Source organism: Panthera tigris, chromosome A3 (assembly GCF_018350195.1).
Source record: "Panthera tigris isolate Pti1 chromosome A3, P.tigris_Pti1_mat1.1, whole genome shotgun sequence".
NCBI classification, from domain to species: Eukaryota; Metazoa; Chordata; class Mammalia; order Carnivora; family Felidae; genus Panthera; species Panthera tigris.
The window spans coordinates 87,502,991-87,516,927 of NC_056662.1; the positions used below are offsets into that span (position 1 = coordinate 87,502,991).

The 13,937-nt window shown below is 46.9% G+C and overlaps 1 protein-coding gene across 7 annotated transcripts in view; it reads left to right on the top strand.

Moving 5' to 3' along the window:
* DYSF (dysferlin) overlaps positions 1–13,937 on the top strand; it is a 224,096-nt gene that overhangs the window by 26,075 nt on the left and 184,084 nt on the right. For all 7 annotated transcript variants that reach the window (XM_042981697.1, XM_042981701.1, XM_042981699.1 and 4 more), the window contains exons 2-3: positions 4,593–4,648; positions 5,571–5,662. In XM_042981697.1, the coding sequence (XP_042837631.1) occupies positions 4,593–4,648; positions 5,571–5,662 (148 nt within the window). The remainder of the gene's footprint in view (positions 1–4,592; positions 4,649–5,570; positions 5,663–13,937) is intronic.

Here is a 13,937-nt window from a genome sequence, read left to right on the forward strand (position 1 = left end):
TATCTCTTAGCTTTTCTTTAAACCCTCCTTCAACAGTCATAAAAACCTCCCAAATTACAGACTGAGTGTGCCCTCAGTGAAAACCCCTGCTTTAGAGTTTGTCTTCTGTATGATCCCAATAGCCCTAAAGATTCCACTGTCATCAGTGTCACGAAAACAAGCATTCTGTCTGCTTCCCAAATGTGCCATGACCTTACAGTCGTGTTGTGGGGAGGTGGGACTACTGGGAGATTGCCACCTGATTCTGCCAGATGTCAGGGAGCACCCCGTAACCCCTGTGGGTGTCCAAGGCCCTGGAGCTAACAAGCATCCTGATCACTGAAAGGAGCCTGTCCCCACAAGATGGGCCTACAGATATGAGTGAGACCTGGAGCCCAGACTGCTGGAGAGACAGCTCCCTGGCCACTGACAGGTAGACCTCACCAGGTGGTGAGCAGAAGGGTAGTGATGTGGCTTCTCATGTGAGGCCATGGATATGCCTGATGCTTGGCTGTCAGGAGATGTTGGAGGCTCCCACCAAGGGAGATTGCTTAGCCAGGTGGCCCCAGGTACTGGATGGGGCAAGATAGGCGGTCTTCTTACCTCTGCTCTGCTTCTGTCTCTGAGACTCCTCAGCTTCCCTCCCACAGCCATGGTCTTTACCAGAGTTAACCCAGGACCAGGATGGTGTCCTACCTCATTCCTGTCACACACCTTGGCTCTCGGCACTCGAGACCCAAGATGGTGATTTCTTTGTTCTTCAGTTCTCCTCTGACAACCTTCATTTAAGGCATTATTTTCAAAATTTTTGGATTGTGATCCACAACAACAATTATATTTTATATCAAGACAGGGGTGTGTACGTGGCTCAGTTGGTTAAGCGTCCAACTTCAGCTCAGGTCATGATCTCATGGTTTGTGGGTTTGAGCCCCTTGTCGGGCTCTGTGCTGACAGCTCAGAGCCTGGAGCCTGCTTTGGATTCTGTGTCTTCCTCTCTCTCTACCACCTCCCCACCCCGTCCCTCTGTCTCAAAAATAAATAAACATTTTAAAAAGGCATAATACACACATATAAATATGTATGTGAATACATAACCCAGTGAAAGATGTACTCTGATATTTTCTTTTCTAGTCTATTCTGTCATTAAAAAGACATACTGGCCAACTCACTCAGTTGATCTCATGGCCTACTAATGGGTCCCAATGAGCAGTTTGAAAACTCTATCCTATGGCAATGGGAGGCTCTGGTTTGGGTAAAAGTTGGGGTAGGTAGGCCTGGGGAAACAAGTGAAGATTTTTCATGGGGAACAGAAGAGTCCTCCCATTGTGCATTTATTCCTTCTCGCTGAGTCATTCGGTCTGGAGGAATACCCTGGAGCTACAACATGATTCTTATGGAGGCCTGCTGGCCTCCAATTCCGCAGAGCAATCCAGGGAGAGGACGTGGTCCCCTGTCCCCAACCTCAACGTGACCTGTGGGCTCTCCTGTATCTTTAACTATTGAATCTGTTACATTATGCATGTAGAGCCACATCTCTCAAGGCCAAAATTAATTATCAAGGACAGGACAGGTCTAAATCTATGATAAGGAAGGAACTGTTTTCTTAACTGTTTCCTAATTAGCAGCATGCCTTCCCTTTCCTTGCCATCTATAAGTCATGTGATTGTACTGGCTTAAGGTTTCTTCTTTCCTGCACCTCTTAGGGGCTGTAGTGCCCTTCAGTGACCCTCCCTTAATGTCACTCAGAGAGTCTTAGCGTTGGTCCTTCTAACCATACTTAGTGAAATTTCACTGAGAGCCTTTGTTCGCCTCATCTTTAGGGAAGGCAGGAAGTGGGAAATGCTTGAAATACACTTTGCACAGGGCTTGGCACATGGACACTGTTCAATTAATACCAGGAGCACCAGGAGCACCAGGAAATGTTTCCAAGTGGATGACTCAAGAGTGGCTGCAGATGGGATTTTTCCATGTTACTCTTGCAGGTCATGGGGAGTTGATAGGGGAAGGAAAATAGACACTTAGATAGAATCTCTTATCTCCTCAAAACTCTATGAAGTGAGCATTCTTATTCTTCTTCTTTTTTTAAAAAAAATTATTTATTTTGAGAGACAGAGAGAAAGCACAAGCAAGTGAGGGGCAGAGAGAAGGAGAGACAGAATGACAACAGGCTCTGATGATGGGACTCAAACCCACAAACTGTGAGATCATGACCTGAGTCTAGATCAAGAGTCAGATGCTTAATCCCCTGAGCCACCCAGGTACCCCTGAAGTGAACATTCTTCTTATTATCAATTTACCACCAAGGGAGCTAAGGTCATAAGTTCTAGCTAAGGTCACGTAGCAGTAGCTATTATTTGAATGACTCCAAAGCTGTGTCTCACTGATGGAGACATACCAACATGGCCCTCAAGAATGGTTCAGCCAGGGCAGGTTTGAGAAGATAACTCTTGCCCCTCCCAGATCTCCTCCTTCTCATTGTGACTCCTCTCATCCCCTTTGTCCACTGACATACTCTCCTACTCTTAATGCAGTCTTATGGCATTCCTTGAGAACAGTAGTTCTATCCCCTGGTGATGAAGTTAACTTGGAGCCAACTTGGGAAAGAAAAGACCCATTTATTCAGCACTTCATTACTCCATTACCTTGCTATACACTAGGGTTACTACATGAGTAAGGCATGGTGTCCCCTCTGAAGCTCACAGTCCAGTTGAGGAGAGACATAGAAACACATATATGTGTTCTGATATGTGATCACAGCTTGCAACCATCTCTGTCTGGGAGAGACAAGGGAGATTGACAACTGAGCTGGGTATTGAAGAATCAGTAGGAGTTCACTCGATGAATCTGAGTGGGGCATGGGGGAAGAGGAAGTGAAATGAACCTCATATGTAATGAGTATGCTGTGTGCCAGGAGCCTCACTCATACTATCTTGTTTAGTTTTCACAAAACCCCATGAAGAGGTATTATTATGACCTTATAGATGAGGAAACAGAGGCTGAAATGTTCAATGAATTCCCTAAGAGTTTCTTCAAGTGTGTTACAGGGACTCCTGGAGGAATACCCACGATTCTTTGAGCAGGTCAGCAAGGTTAAAACTATTTTCAGAATAACCCAAAGATGATATGTGCCTTTTAAACTGTGTTTATATTTGCACTAATGGTACAACGGAAGGTAAAACTGCTGGTGCCTTAATACTAGTGAAGGCCTTGGTGCCACATTGTACTTACCATTGTATTCCTCACCCTTATGTATTTGCAGTTAAAAATAAAGCCAGTTTTGTTGAAGAATGTCCTTGATAGGGCAGTACAATTATTAATTTTATTAAACTAGATCCCTAAGGACATGTGTTTGTAATATTTTGGGTGTTGAAACAGAAGTATGCATAGAACACATCTGCTACATGCTGAAAAATAGTTGTTACAAGAAAAAGCACATGTATGGCTGCTTAAGTTGTAAGCTGAATTAGCCAGTTTCTTTTTCTTAACGTAATACTGTTTTTTACTTGAAAGAATGACTGGCAAACTGATTTTTCAGACTTGGGCACTTGATAGACATTTTCTTTCTTCTTCTTCTTTTTCTTAATTTTTAAACGTTTATTTATTATTGAGAGACAGAGAGAGACAGAGCATGAGCATGGGAGGGGCAGAGAGAGGGGGAGACACAGAATCTGAAGGAGGCTCCAGGCTCTGAGCTGTTAGCACAGAGCCCGATGCGGAGCTTGAAGTCACAAACCCAGCGAGATCATGACTTGAGCTGAAGTCAGATGCTTAACTGACTGAACCACCCAGGCGCCCCGACAGACATTTTCTTAAAAATGAGTGAGTGAGGGGCTCCTGGGTGGCTCAGTCGGTTAAGCGTCCAACTTCGGCTCAGGTCATGATTTCACGGCTCTTGAGTTTGAGCCCCGTGTCGGGCTCTGTGCTGACAGCTCAGAGCCTGGAGCCTGCTTCCAATTCTGTATCTCCCTCTCTCTCTGCCCCTCCCCCGCTCATGCTCGGTCTCTCAAAAATAAATAAACGTTTAAAAAATTAAAAAAAAAAAGAAAATGAATGAGCAAACTTTCCACCTCAAGCAGACATTTATTATTTGTTGCCAATCATAAAATGTGAGCTTTCAAACCAGAATTGGAATCTTAGAAAACCTGTATCTTTCAGCTTCTTGATGAGATGGATGGTAATATTAATGAATGTGATTTTTCTGGTATTATATACTAAAATGTGTCAATATTTGGAAGGTCTACATAACTCAGTGAGCAGAAACTTCCAAATAACCAAGGCAAGATATTACAGAATCACGCATGGGTAAGATATTCATTCAAAGTACAAGACAGAACAATGGATTTCAATGTAATAGACTACAAAATGTTCATCTACCTTGTTTCAAGAAATACTACTTGTTGAATTTTTGGTGTAGTGTCAAAGAAGGATATCCATAATGATCTGAAAATTTATTAAAATACACTTTCTTTTACAACTATATATCTGGTTGGATTTTCTTCCTAGATGTCAACCAAAACAAGACATCTCAACAGAGTCAATGTAGAAGGAGACATGATATCCAGCCAGGCATTAAAAAGATTTGTCTCTCCACTGTCCCTTTGTGTCTCTCATAGGGGTGAAGAAGAGAACCAAAGTCATCAAGAACAGTGTGAACCCCGTATGGAATGAGGTATATAAGGTTTCCATTCTCCCTTTTTTTGCTCTACTGTCACCATCTCTGCAGTGACAATCTAGGGACTTGTGCAGGAGGTGACTTTCTCAGTGGTATTGTCAAGGAGGGGAGGGGCTGCTGGTCCAGTGTGTCAACTAAATCTGCTTGCCTCCTGGGAGGAGGGTTGATGGCATGGCCCACCAGGGAGATAGAACCATCTCCTCTGATGTGGGTGTGGCATGGGGAGGAGTGCGATGTCTTTTGTTTCTATTCCTCTCAGCTCTAGCCATCCACACAGAACTACCAGCCAGATAGTTTAGGGGCTCTCTGGCCTGCCTCGTCTCCCTAACGCCAGCTGTTCTTCCTGCCCAAAGCCTACCTCCTCCCCACAGTCCTCCCTGATAAACCAGGACCTCTACCATCTCCCTGCACATGGCCCCCTGGTGGTCCTTTGGAAGCTCTGGATGCCTTCTGTGGATGGGGTTGGGATGCACAGGGGTACCTTTGCTCTGAAGAGAGTCCCAGGTCCTCTGGATGGGCGTTCTCCGTGTGGTACTAATTCATGCTGCCCATGAGGGGCCCGGTTTCCACATGAGCACATTGATCTTGGTCTCTGAGGACCCTGCAGGGTCACTTGATTTTCCCCAGCTGTGTTTCTGGCTTGACTTCCTGGTGATTGGTGGAATTGAGTTGGGGGAAAGGGGCCATGGGAGCCTGACCTCCTTCTCTCTTCTGCTGCCTGTGGCTTTCACTGCCTCTTCTGAAGCTCTGGAACCCTGCTGTTCGTGTATTCATTCATTTACTAATTCATCTAGCCACCCACCAGCATTTTTCATGGATGGCTGCTCAGTGTCGTGGGGGGGGACCAGGGTGAACCAGACACAGTCTCTTCTCCTAGGGGGCCACCAGTTAAGATGTTTTTGTCCTCTTTTTCTTCCAGGGCTTTGAGTGGGACCTCAAGGGCATCCCTTTGGACCAGAGCTCTGAACTTCATGTGGTGGTCAAAGACCATGAGACAATGGGAAGGAACAGGTGAGGTGGGCAAGGGTGACTCTGTGCCCTGAAGGCACAGGTAGGTTTGTTGTGGACATAGACTCCAGAATCTGCAGCTAGTGTTTCCATTTAGCGTTTATTGAAGACCTGCCTTTTGTGGGCTTGGGCCAATGGTAGCTGTCGGGAGGGGCCTGCTTGTAGTCTCAAGAACTCAGCCAGGGGTAAATCTGAAAGCTGAGCAGGTTCCAGGGAAGGGAGATGGGCTCGAATCAGATGTGTACATGTTTGTGAAGACAACCTGTGCCCCAGGGAGCAGAGAGGAAAAGGCTCCCAGTGTCCTGCTCTAGCCCAGGGGTGCCTGGGTGCGGCCACCTCTCCCCGCCCAGTCCAGGCTGGTGAGGGCACTGGCACGCACCCCAGCAGACGGACTGGCAAAGTGAAGCTGCAGCTAGCAGGGAGTTCTCAAGGAAGGCTTCACGGAAGAGGAGGGATGTGAGGTGAGCTTTGTGGTTTAGACGCCAAAAGATAGTAAAGGTTTGTAGTGACTGCATACCTCCCTTTGGCAGGCTTTTCTCTTGTTTCATGTATGTGGTGTGGAGGGTTTCCAGGCAGGGGCAGTAGAGGAGCAAAGTTGTGGAGGCAAAAGCAGGCTCTTTACAGGCGGGCAGTGGGTCCTTTCTCCTGTTATTGAGCTCCAGGCCTTATATATGCTGGTGGTAGTGTAGGGGGGCGGGCAAGACCAACTGAGCATGCAGACTGATGGCTCTGCTCACTGCAGGGTCAGGTGGTCTGAGAGATGCAGCCTGTGAGGCCCCTTAGCCTTGACTGTGAAGGTAGGGTTCAGCATCCCTGCTGGGCATGGCAGGGTACAGCTGTGTTAGGTGCTGACAGCAGTGGGTTCCTGCTCTTGGTGCCATTTACTGAAGCATCGGCTTGCTGTTTTGTGATCTGCTCACAGGGGTGCCTTTGTCTGGGAACTGGGTCAGCCAGTGTCTAAGGCCTGGGAGGCCTGGTTGTGTTACCCTGGGGTGGGAGAGGAGAGAGAGGGAAGGAGGGAGGATTGAGAGGCCTAGGGAAGGCCAACGAGGGTCTCAGGCTGCAAAACACCTGGGACGTTTGAAATCTTAAGAAGCTTGGAAGAAAACCCAACTGCCACAGTCTCTCTGTGGCTCTGCTGGTCATGGGTGCAGGGCATGGTATGTGTGCGGAGGGTGGGTGCACTTTCATTGGGACCTCTACCCCATCTGCATGGGGGGCAGGGGCTGGAATCAGTTCATACTAATGTACCCCAACACAGACGTTCTGTGGAGAAAATGCAGCCTCTAATAAGTGTGAATGGTGGATCTGCAGGTGCGGGAGGGAGTAACGCTGAGCACAGGACAGTCCTGGAAGGCTTTCTGGAAGAGGGCCTCACAGACTGACTCTAAGGCTTTGGGGGGTGAGGAAGGGAGGGCATTCCGGCATTTGGGTATGGCAGATAGTCAGGCTAAGGCCTCACAGGTGGGACTCAGTCACATGACACATGCGGTCCAGTGAGGAGGGAGCCGCGGGACCCGATTGGGAGGAATTCTCAGATACTAGGCTGAGGATAATAATAGCAAAAGCACAACAGCTGATGTTTACCAAGGGCTGAGCTGAGTGTCTGGCCCTGTGCTGAGTCTTTATAATACAAGATCTTTTTTTAATCAGTTGGTTACTACTGTTACAATGATAGTCATTACAGGGGGAGACTGTGGCTTTGAGAGATGGGGTGCTTTTCTTAGAGGCTGGTGATGGCAGAACTATTCTTTTTTTAAATTAAAAAAATGTTTATTTTTGAGAGAGAGAGCACACACAATCGGGGGAGAGAAAGGGGGACAGAGGATCTGAAGCGGGCTCCGTGTTGACAGCATGAGCCTGACGTGGGGCTCAAACTCCCAAACTGTGAGATTACAGTCTGATGATCACAGTCTGAAGTTGGACACCCAACTGACTGAGCCACCCAGGCGCCCCTGGCAGAGCTATTCTTGAAGGCAGGTCTGCAGCATGCTCGTAGTCACTGAGTCAGAGGCTCCTAGAAGGCCCCGGCCAGTGCTGGACCCTTCTGGAGAGTTCCATTCCCTCATGATGCTGGAGTTGAGAGAGCTTAGTGAGGCAAAGGTGGGACGGTCTGGTTACTGCAAGACACGCAGGAGGAAATGCATGTTTCATTTTTGTGATCATATTCAGCATTTTACAGGCCCTGTAGGGAGATTTCTGAGATCATGAAGGAGACCTGAGAGCAGGGGATGTGAAGATATTTTTTATCAATTCAAGGGCCAGGTTGGGTGACACGAGGCCAGTGCCCCACATGGCGGGCCGGCTCTACAGCACCCTGGGGCCTTCTCGTTGGCCCCTCTGTGTGTCCTCTAGCTCCCAGGGGGAAGCCGGCTCCCTGAACCAGTTTACTGTAGGGCCAGGGCTAGAAATCAGTTCCTCAAATATCAATTTGCAGAATTGCTAATTCTCAAAACTTCCCAATTTGCTAGAAACTTCTTATACTTGCATGTAGGTTTTGAGTTTTCCAAACGTGTCTTAATTTTGTAGTTGTAACAATTAAAAATTAAATTTGAATTAAACTAAATTTAAATTTAAACTTATATTCGTACACATCTGAAGAATTTCAGAGATTGCCCAAACCACATGGTCATGTGTGGAAATAGTGGAATTCTGGCTTCCTTATAGCAGCCAGTGGGGTATGCAGCCTCCATAGCAGTTTGCCGGACTGTGAGGTGCTTAAGGGTGAAGCTGTTGGAGGGGCATTTGGTACTGCTGTGTTTCCCCTCATGACTATTGGCAGTTTGGGGTGGCCTTGACTGGTCTGCTGGCCTGGAGTGGGAGCTCAGGGAGCCTCCCTGCCTCAGGACAGGAATGGAGGCTGGGAGCCTCTTGGCTGCTCAACACCCACCCACCTTGAGCCCGAGGGACCCCAGAGCCAACTACGGGGCCGGGCCAACTTTGTGTTAATGAAACCGGGTTTGAAATGCAGAGAAAGGAAAACTCCACTCCTATGGATAGGAGACGCTCTTGAAAGCCCAGCTGGAGGTCCTGGACTCCTGTCTCAGGCTGCACTGAACAACTTCTTGTTTGCTCTGGGCTTCTCAGAGGGACGCTGCAGAGGTGTTGACCCTGATCCCTGACTGGCTGCTCTGACCACTGGGATGTTCGGCCGAGAGGTTCCTAATCCGAGCAACACAATAGCATCACCTACAGCTTTTATCTATATCCGTGCCTTGTGGGTGTCGTTACAAAGTCCCAGGTATTAGGTATTTCTACTGTGCAGCCCAGGGGGAGAGCCATTCATCTCAGTCCAGACCAGTGCTGCCTGACAGAACTTTCTGGGATGATGGAAATGTTCTGTGTTGGCTGGTATAACTGAGGAACTGAACCTTAAACTTTATTTACTTTTAATCAATTTAAATTTAATGTTTATTTATTTTAAAAAGTTTTTTTTTTTTTAACATTTATTCATTTTTGAGAGGCAGAGACACAGAGCACAAATGGGGGACGGGCAGAGAGAGAGGGAGACACAAAATCCAAAGCGGGCTCCAGGCTCTGAGCTATCAGCACAGAGCCTGACGCGAGGCTTGAACCCGCAAACTGTGAGATCATGACCTGAGCCAAAGTCGGATGCTCAACTGACTGAGCCACCCAGGTGCCTCTATTTATTTATTTCTTAGAGAGAGAGAGAGAGAGAGAGAGAGAGAGAGAGAGTGTGTGTGTGTTTGTGTGTGTGTGTGTGTGTGTGTGTGTGTGTGTGTGTGAGTGGGGGAGGGGCAGAGAGAGAGGGAGACAGGATCCAAAACCCATTCTGTGCTGCAGCAGAGAGCCCCCCCCCACCCCACCATTGGTGTGGGGCTCATAGTGGCTACAGTGTTGGACAGTGTAGCTCTAGAGTTTTACAAAAGTGTTCCTGCCCTGGTTGCATATTAGCATGATGTGGGAGCTGTAAAAGAGATCAGTGTCTGGGCTCCACAGCAAATTCTGGAGTGGGGTGCAGGCCTCAGCGCTTCTTGTAACTGCTCAGGGGAGGCCAGTGTGCACTCAAGGTTGAACTGGCACTTCTGTAAGGAAGTACTCTGAATTTAAAAAAAAAAAAACTTTTTTAATGTTTATTTTTGAGAGAGAGAGAGAGACAGAAAGAGGGAGAGAGACAGAGTGTGAGCAGGGAGGGGCAGAGAGAGAGGGAGACACAGAATCCAAAGTAGCTTCCAGGCTCTGAGCTGTCAGCACAGAGCCCGACGTGGGGCTCGAACCCATGAGCCGTGAGAACATGACCTGAGCCAAAATCGGATGCCTAACTGACTGAGCTACCCAGGTGCCCCTAAGGTACTCTCAATTTTTTCATGGATTAGCTAGGAAAGAAATATAAACTGTCACTCTTGTAATAGTGTATGTGTGTAATTATTGGTGGAAATAGTCACCACAAAAGACTTATGGCTAAAACCGCACATGGGTAGAATCGCGAAGGGAATGTAAAAGGGAATGAAGAATCCTGTTGGTAACTATAAACACTGACCTGGGAAAATGGGCCATAATAGAAGTAATTCTGTAAGAGAAAACTCAAAATAGAAAGGAGCTATATTCGATAGAGCTTGATGTGAACGAAAGAATTGAAAAAAAAAAGTCTTTGAGCCAAATCTGAGTTTGGGAAATTTAAACAGAAAATAGTTGTTACCATTGGCACTAATTTCAGTCAAATAGAAATAAAGATTGAAGGAAAAGGAAATAGTTAATTGCACCGTATAGAAAGTACATCAACAAATTCAATGGACTTAATTTAATTTGTTCCAGAGAATGTCTTTTCAGTGGAAATGAATTAATGTAGGTATATCTTTGATTTAAATATTTGGTAAACATGCACATGGAAGCAGAAGTCTCCATGGGGTCAGAACACCTGCCTGTCAAAAAAAATACCAGGGTCAAAACGTTCTCTACTTTGACCACAGTAGCTCATTGGCTTTAGGCCTAGCCAGCCCTGGGGTAGGGTGGCCGGATTCAACAAAGAGACATTCGGGACACCCAGTTAAGTTTGTCCCAAACATTGCATGGGATTTATTTATTTATTTGTTTGTTTATTTATTTATTTATTTATTTATTTATTTGAGAGAGAGACAGAGAGAGAGAGAAGGAGCATGTGAGTGGGGGAGGGGGAGAGGGAGGGAGAGAGAACATCCTAAGCTGGCTCCATGCTCAGCACCAAGCCCAATGTGAGACTCGATCCCACAACCGTGAGATCATGACCTGAGCTGAAATCAAGAGTTAGACGCTTAACTGGCTGAGCCACCTAGGCGCCCTGCATGGGATCTACTTATAATAAAAAATTGTTCACTGTTTATCTGAAATGTCAGCTTAACAGGGAATCCTGTATTTGGTCTGGCAACTCTTTCTCAGGGTGACTATGCACCCTGCCTCCCATTAATCAAGCAGCATAGAAGGACCCCTAACTCTACACCAAGGACTAGTTCAGAGGCACTTAACTGCATATGAAAAAGCCTTCGTTTAGTGTTTAGGATAGCATTTTCTATGCAATAGGTGTGGTCTACTTGGTACCTCTTAGGGACCCGGTGACTCCATAAAGTGGGGCATTGAGCCCCACTCAGCCTCACCCAGAGCCTTGCCTTCCCTCCCCTGCCTGTGATCTGGGTCATCAGTCATGGTGTCCATATCTGGCTGGGGGCCCACGAGGCAATTTGGGAACCTTCTTGAATGCCTGCTCCTTCTCCTCCTTCCTCTTTTGGTTGGTCCTCTTCCCACCCTTACACAGGGTTTGACATTGTGGTCCAGCAGAAGAACAGGGGTCTAGTCTCAGCGAAGTTCCCTGAGCCTCTCTGTTTCTTCCTCTTCGAGGGGTGTCAAATCAAACGCACAAGCTCATCTGAGGGAAGTGCTATGAAGAGGCTGCTCCATACATGGCAGTTCCTTTTGGCACATCCTCTTTTCCGTGTCTTTCTTGTGCTGCTCTCCTGCTGCCCCAGTTCTTTCCGTTCTCACTGGCTCAACCCTTTCTCATCAAAGCCTGTTCTCAGCCAGTGATGATTTGAAAAAAGACTAATTCATACTAAAGTGTTGGTGGCAGCCCATGGCTTAATGTTTTGCTCCTCTTAGGAGCCTGGGGAATGGTGCTGTCTATGCCAGACTCTGTTTAAAAAAAAGTTTTTTTTAATGTTTATTTATTTTTGAGAGAGAAAGAGAGACAGAGCCCAAGCAGGGGAGGGGCAGAGAGAGAGGGCGACACAGAATCTGAAGCAGGCTCCAGGCTCTGAGCTGTCAGCACAGAGCCCGACGTGGGCTTGAACTCGTGAACTGAGAGATCACACCCTGAGCTGAAGTCGCAGGCTTAACTGCCTGAGCCACCCAGACGCCCCTGCCGGACTCTGTAGACCAGCAAAAGAATGTTAATGGTGAGCAGCAGGTGCCACTATAGGCTTTGAGGAGATATTTTGGGAATAGTGGTCTACCTGACCTCTGTGACTATCGCTTTCAGGGCAGCCTCTGAGCCCAGAGTAGGCCTTGGTGCCCTCAGGGTTTGTGTGTGTGTGTGTGTGGGGGGTGTCCTGGGCCTCCTGGGACAATGGGCTAACGTATTGGGGGATGTGGGCATTTCCGGGGAGGAGCTGAACAAAAGTCTTAGTCCTTAACAAGAGGAGCCCAGCACAAGAATGCACAGGGGATGGCCGTGGCTGCTGGGGGAGGGGGTCTGGCCGGATGGTGCCTGTGGCCCCTACAGGGAGTGTGTTGATGTGGTGGAGGGATTTCTTCCCTGAGGGAGCAGGGGGTCTCAGGTCCCCAGCTGTGTCCGCAGAGCCGAGCAGGGGAGGGGTGGTGGCATGACAATGAGGCTCAAAGCCTTCTCTCAGGAACCCCCTGTCAGTAGTGAGCCTCATCCTGACACTGTCTGTGACCTGGATTTCTCTGAACCTGCTTCCTCATCAGGATAATGGCCACAACAGTACCTACACTGCGTGGTTGTTGCGAAGCTTGAATGAGATAGTGTGTGGGTGTCAGATGCCCTACCGCGTGCTTGGCACATTGGAAGGTGTGTAGCGTGAGGGGACTGTTGGGTCCGTACAAACACACGTACACAGACCACACCGACTGAACATACCACCCACACGCTCCACGTGGACACAGAGTGTGCACCAACATGCCTCACACACACGTGCACACACATTCCTTAATTTATGAAAACTCACAAGAATATAAAAATTTCAAGTGCTTTTTTATAAGCAAAAGTAACCTCCATTCTTAAAAAGCTATAAAGGAAGAGGTGCAAGTTTTCCCAGCCTTCCCCCCATCTGCTGCTTCCCTTCCCTCCAGTGTGTCTGTTGTTGACAATTTGGCGCATGTCTTCCTCGGCTTTTCCTAAGCCTGTGCAAACATCCGTTTACATACGTGTGTATGCATGTTCTTAAACAAAAATGAAATCATGTCATACATACTGGTCTACACCCTGCTTTTTGTCAATTCATCATGGACCCTTTCCCAGGTCAGTATGTATTGACCAGCCCCATTTTAAATGGTTGTGTGGTATTTCACAGGGTGGGCACCCCATAATTTATCCCACTGTATCCTTACTGGCTGGGATTCGGTTTCTTTCTCATTTCTTTCCTACCCTTTCAGTGGATATCTTTATCCAAATTGCTTTATGTCCTTAGACTATTTTTTTCTTTAAACTAGATCCTTAAAAGTGGGATTACTGGATCAAAGGATATGAACATATAACATTTTCATAAATTGTGCCAAATGACTTTTCAAAAACGTGTTCTAATTATGTCTACCAACAGTGTAAAAAAAGGTGCCTGTCAATTTTTATTTTTGCTTAGTGCCATGGTAGGGGGAGAAAAGTATCTTATAAACTGTGTGTGTGTGTGTGTGTGTGTGTGTGTGTGTGTGTGTTTAAGATTTTATTTTTAAATAATCTCTATACCCATTGGGGGAGTCGAACTCACAAGCCCTATATCAAGATCAAGAGTCACATGCTTTCTACTGACTGAACCAGCCAGGTGCCCCTAAACTATTTTCTTGACTACTTGTGAAGTTGGGCATCTTTTCATGTATTTTATTGTCCATTTGTACTTCTTCTGTCAATTTCCTATCGTTATATTTTGAATTGCTTGCTTTTTTCTTACTAATTCATAGCAGTTTGTGTGTTTGGGGTCCTATCGGGAATATTAACTCTCCATCTGTTTTATGTGTGGAGGGTATTTTCTCCCTGCTGACACATGTCATTCCCACCCAGGAATAGACACTCACCCAGATGTGTGTGTGTGCACTAAGACATTTAAAGAGGCAG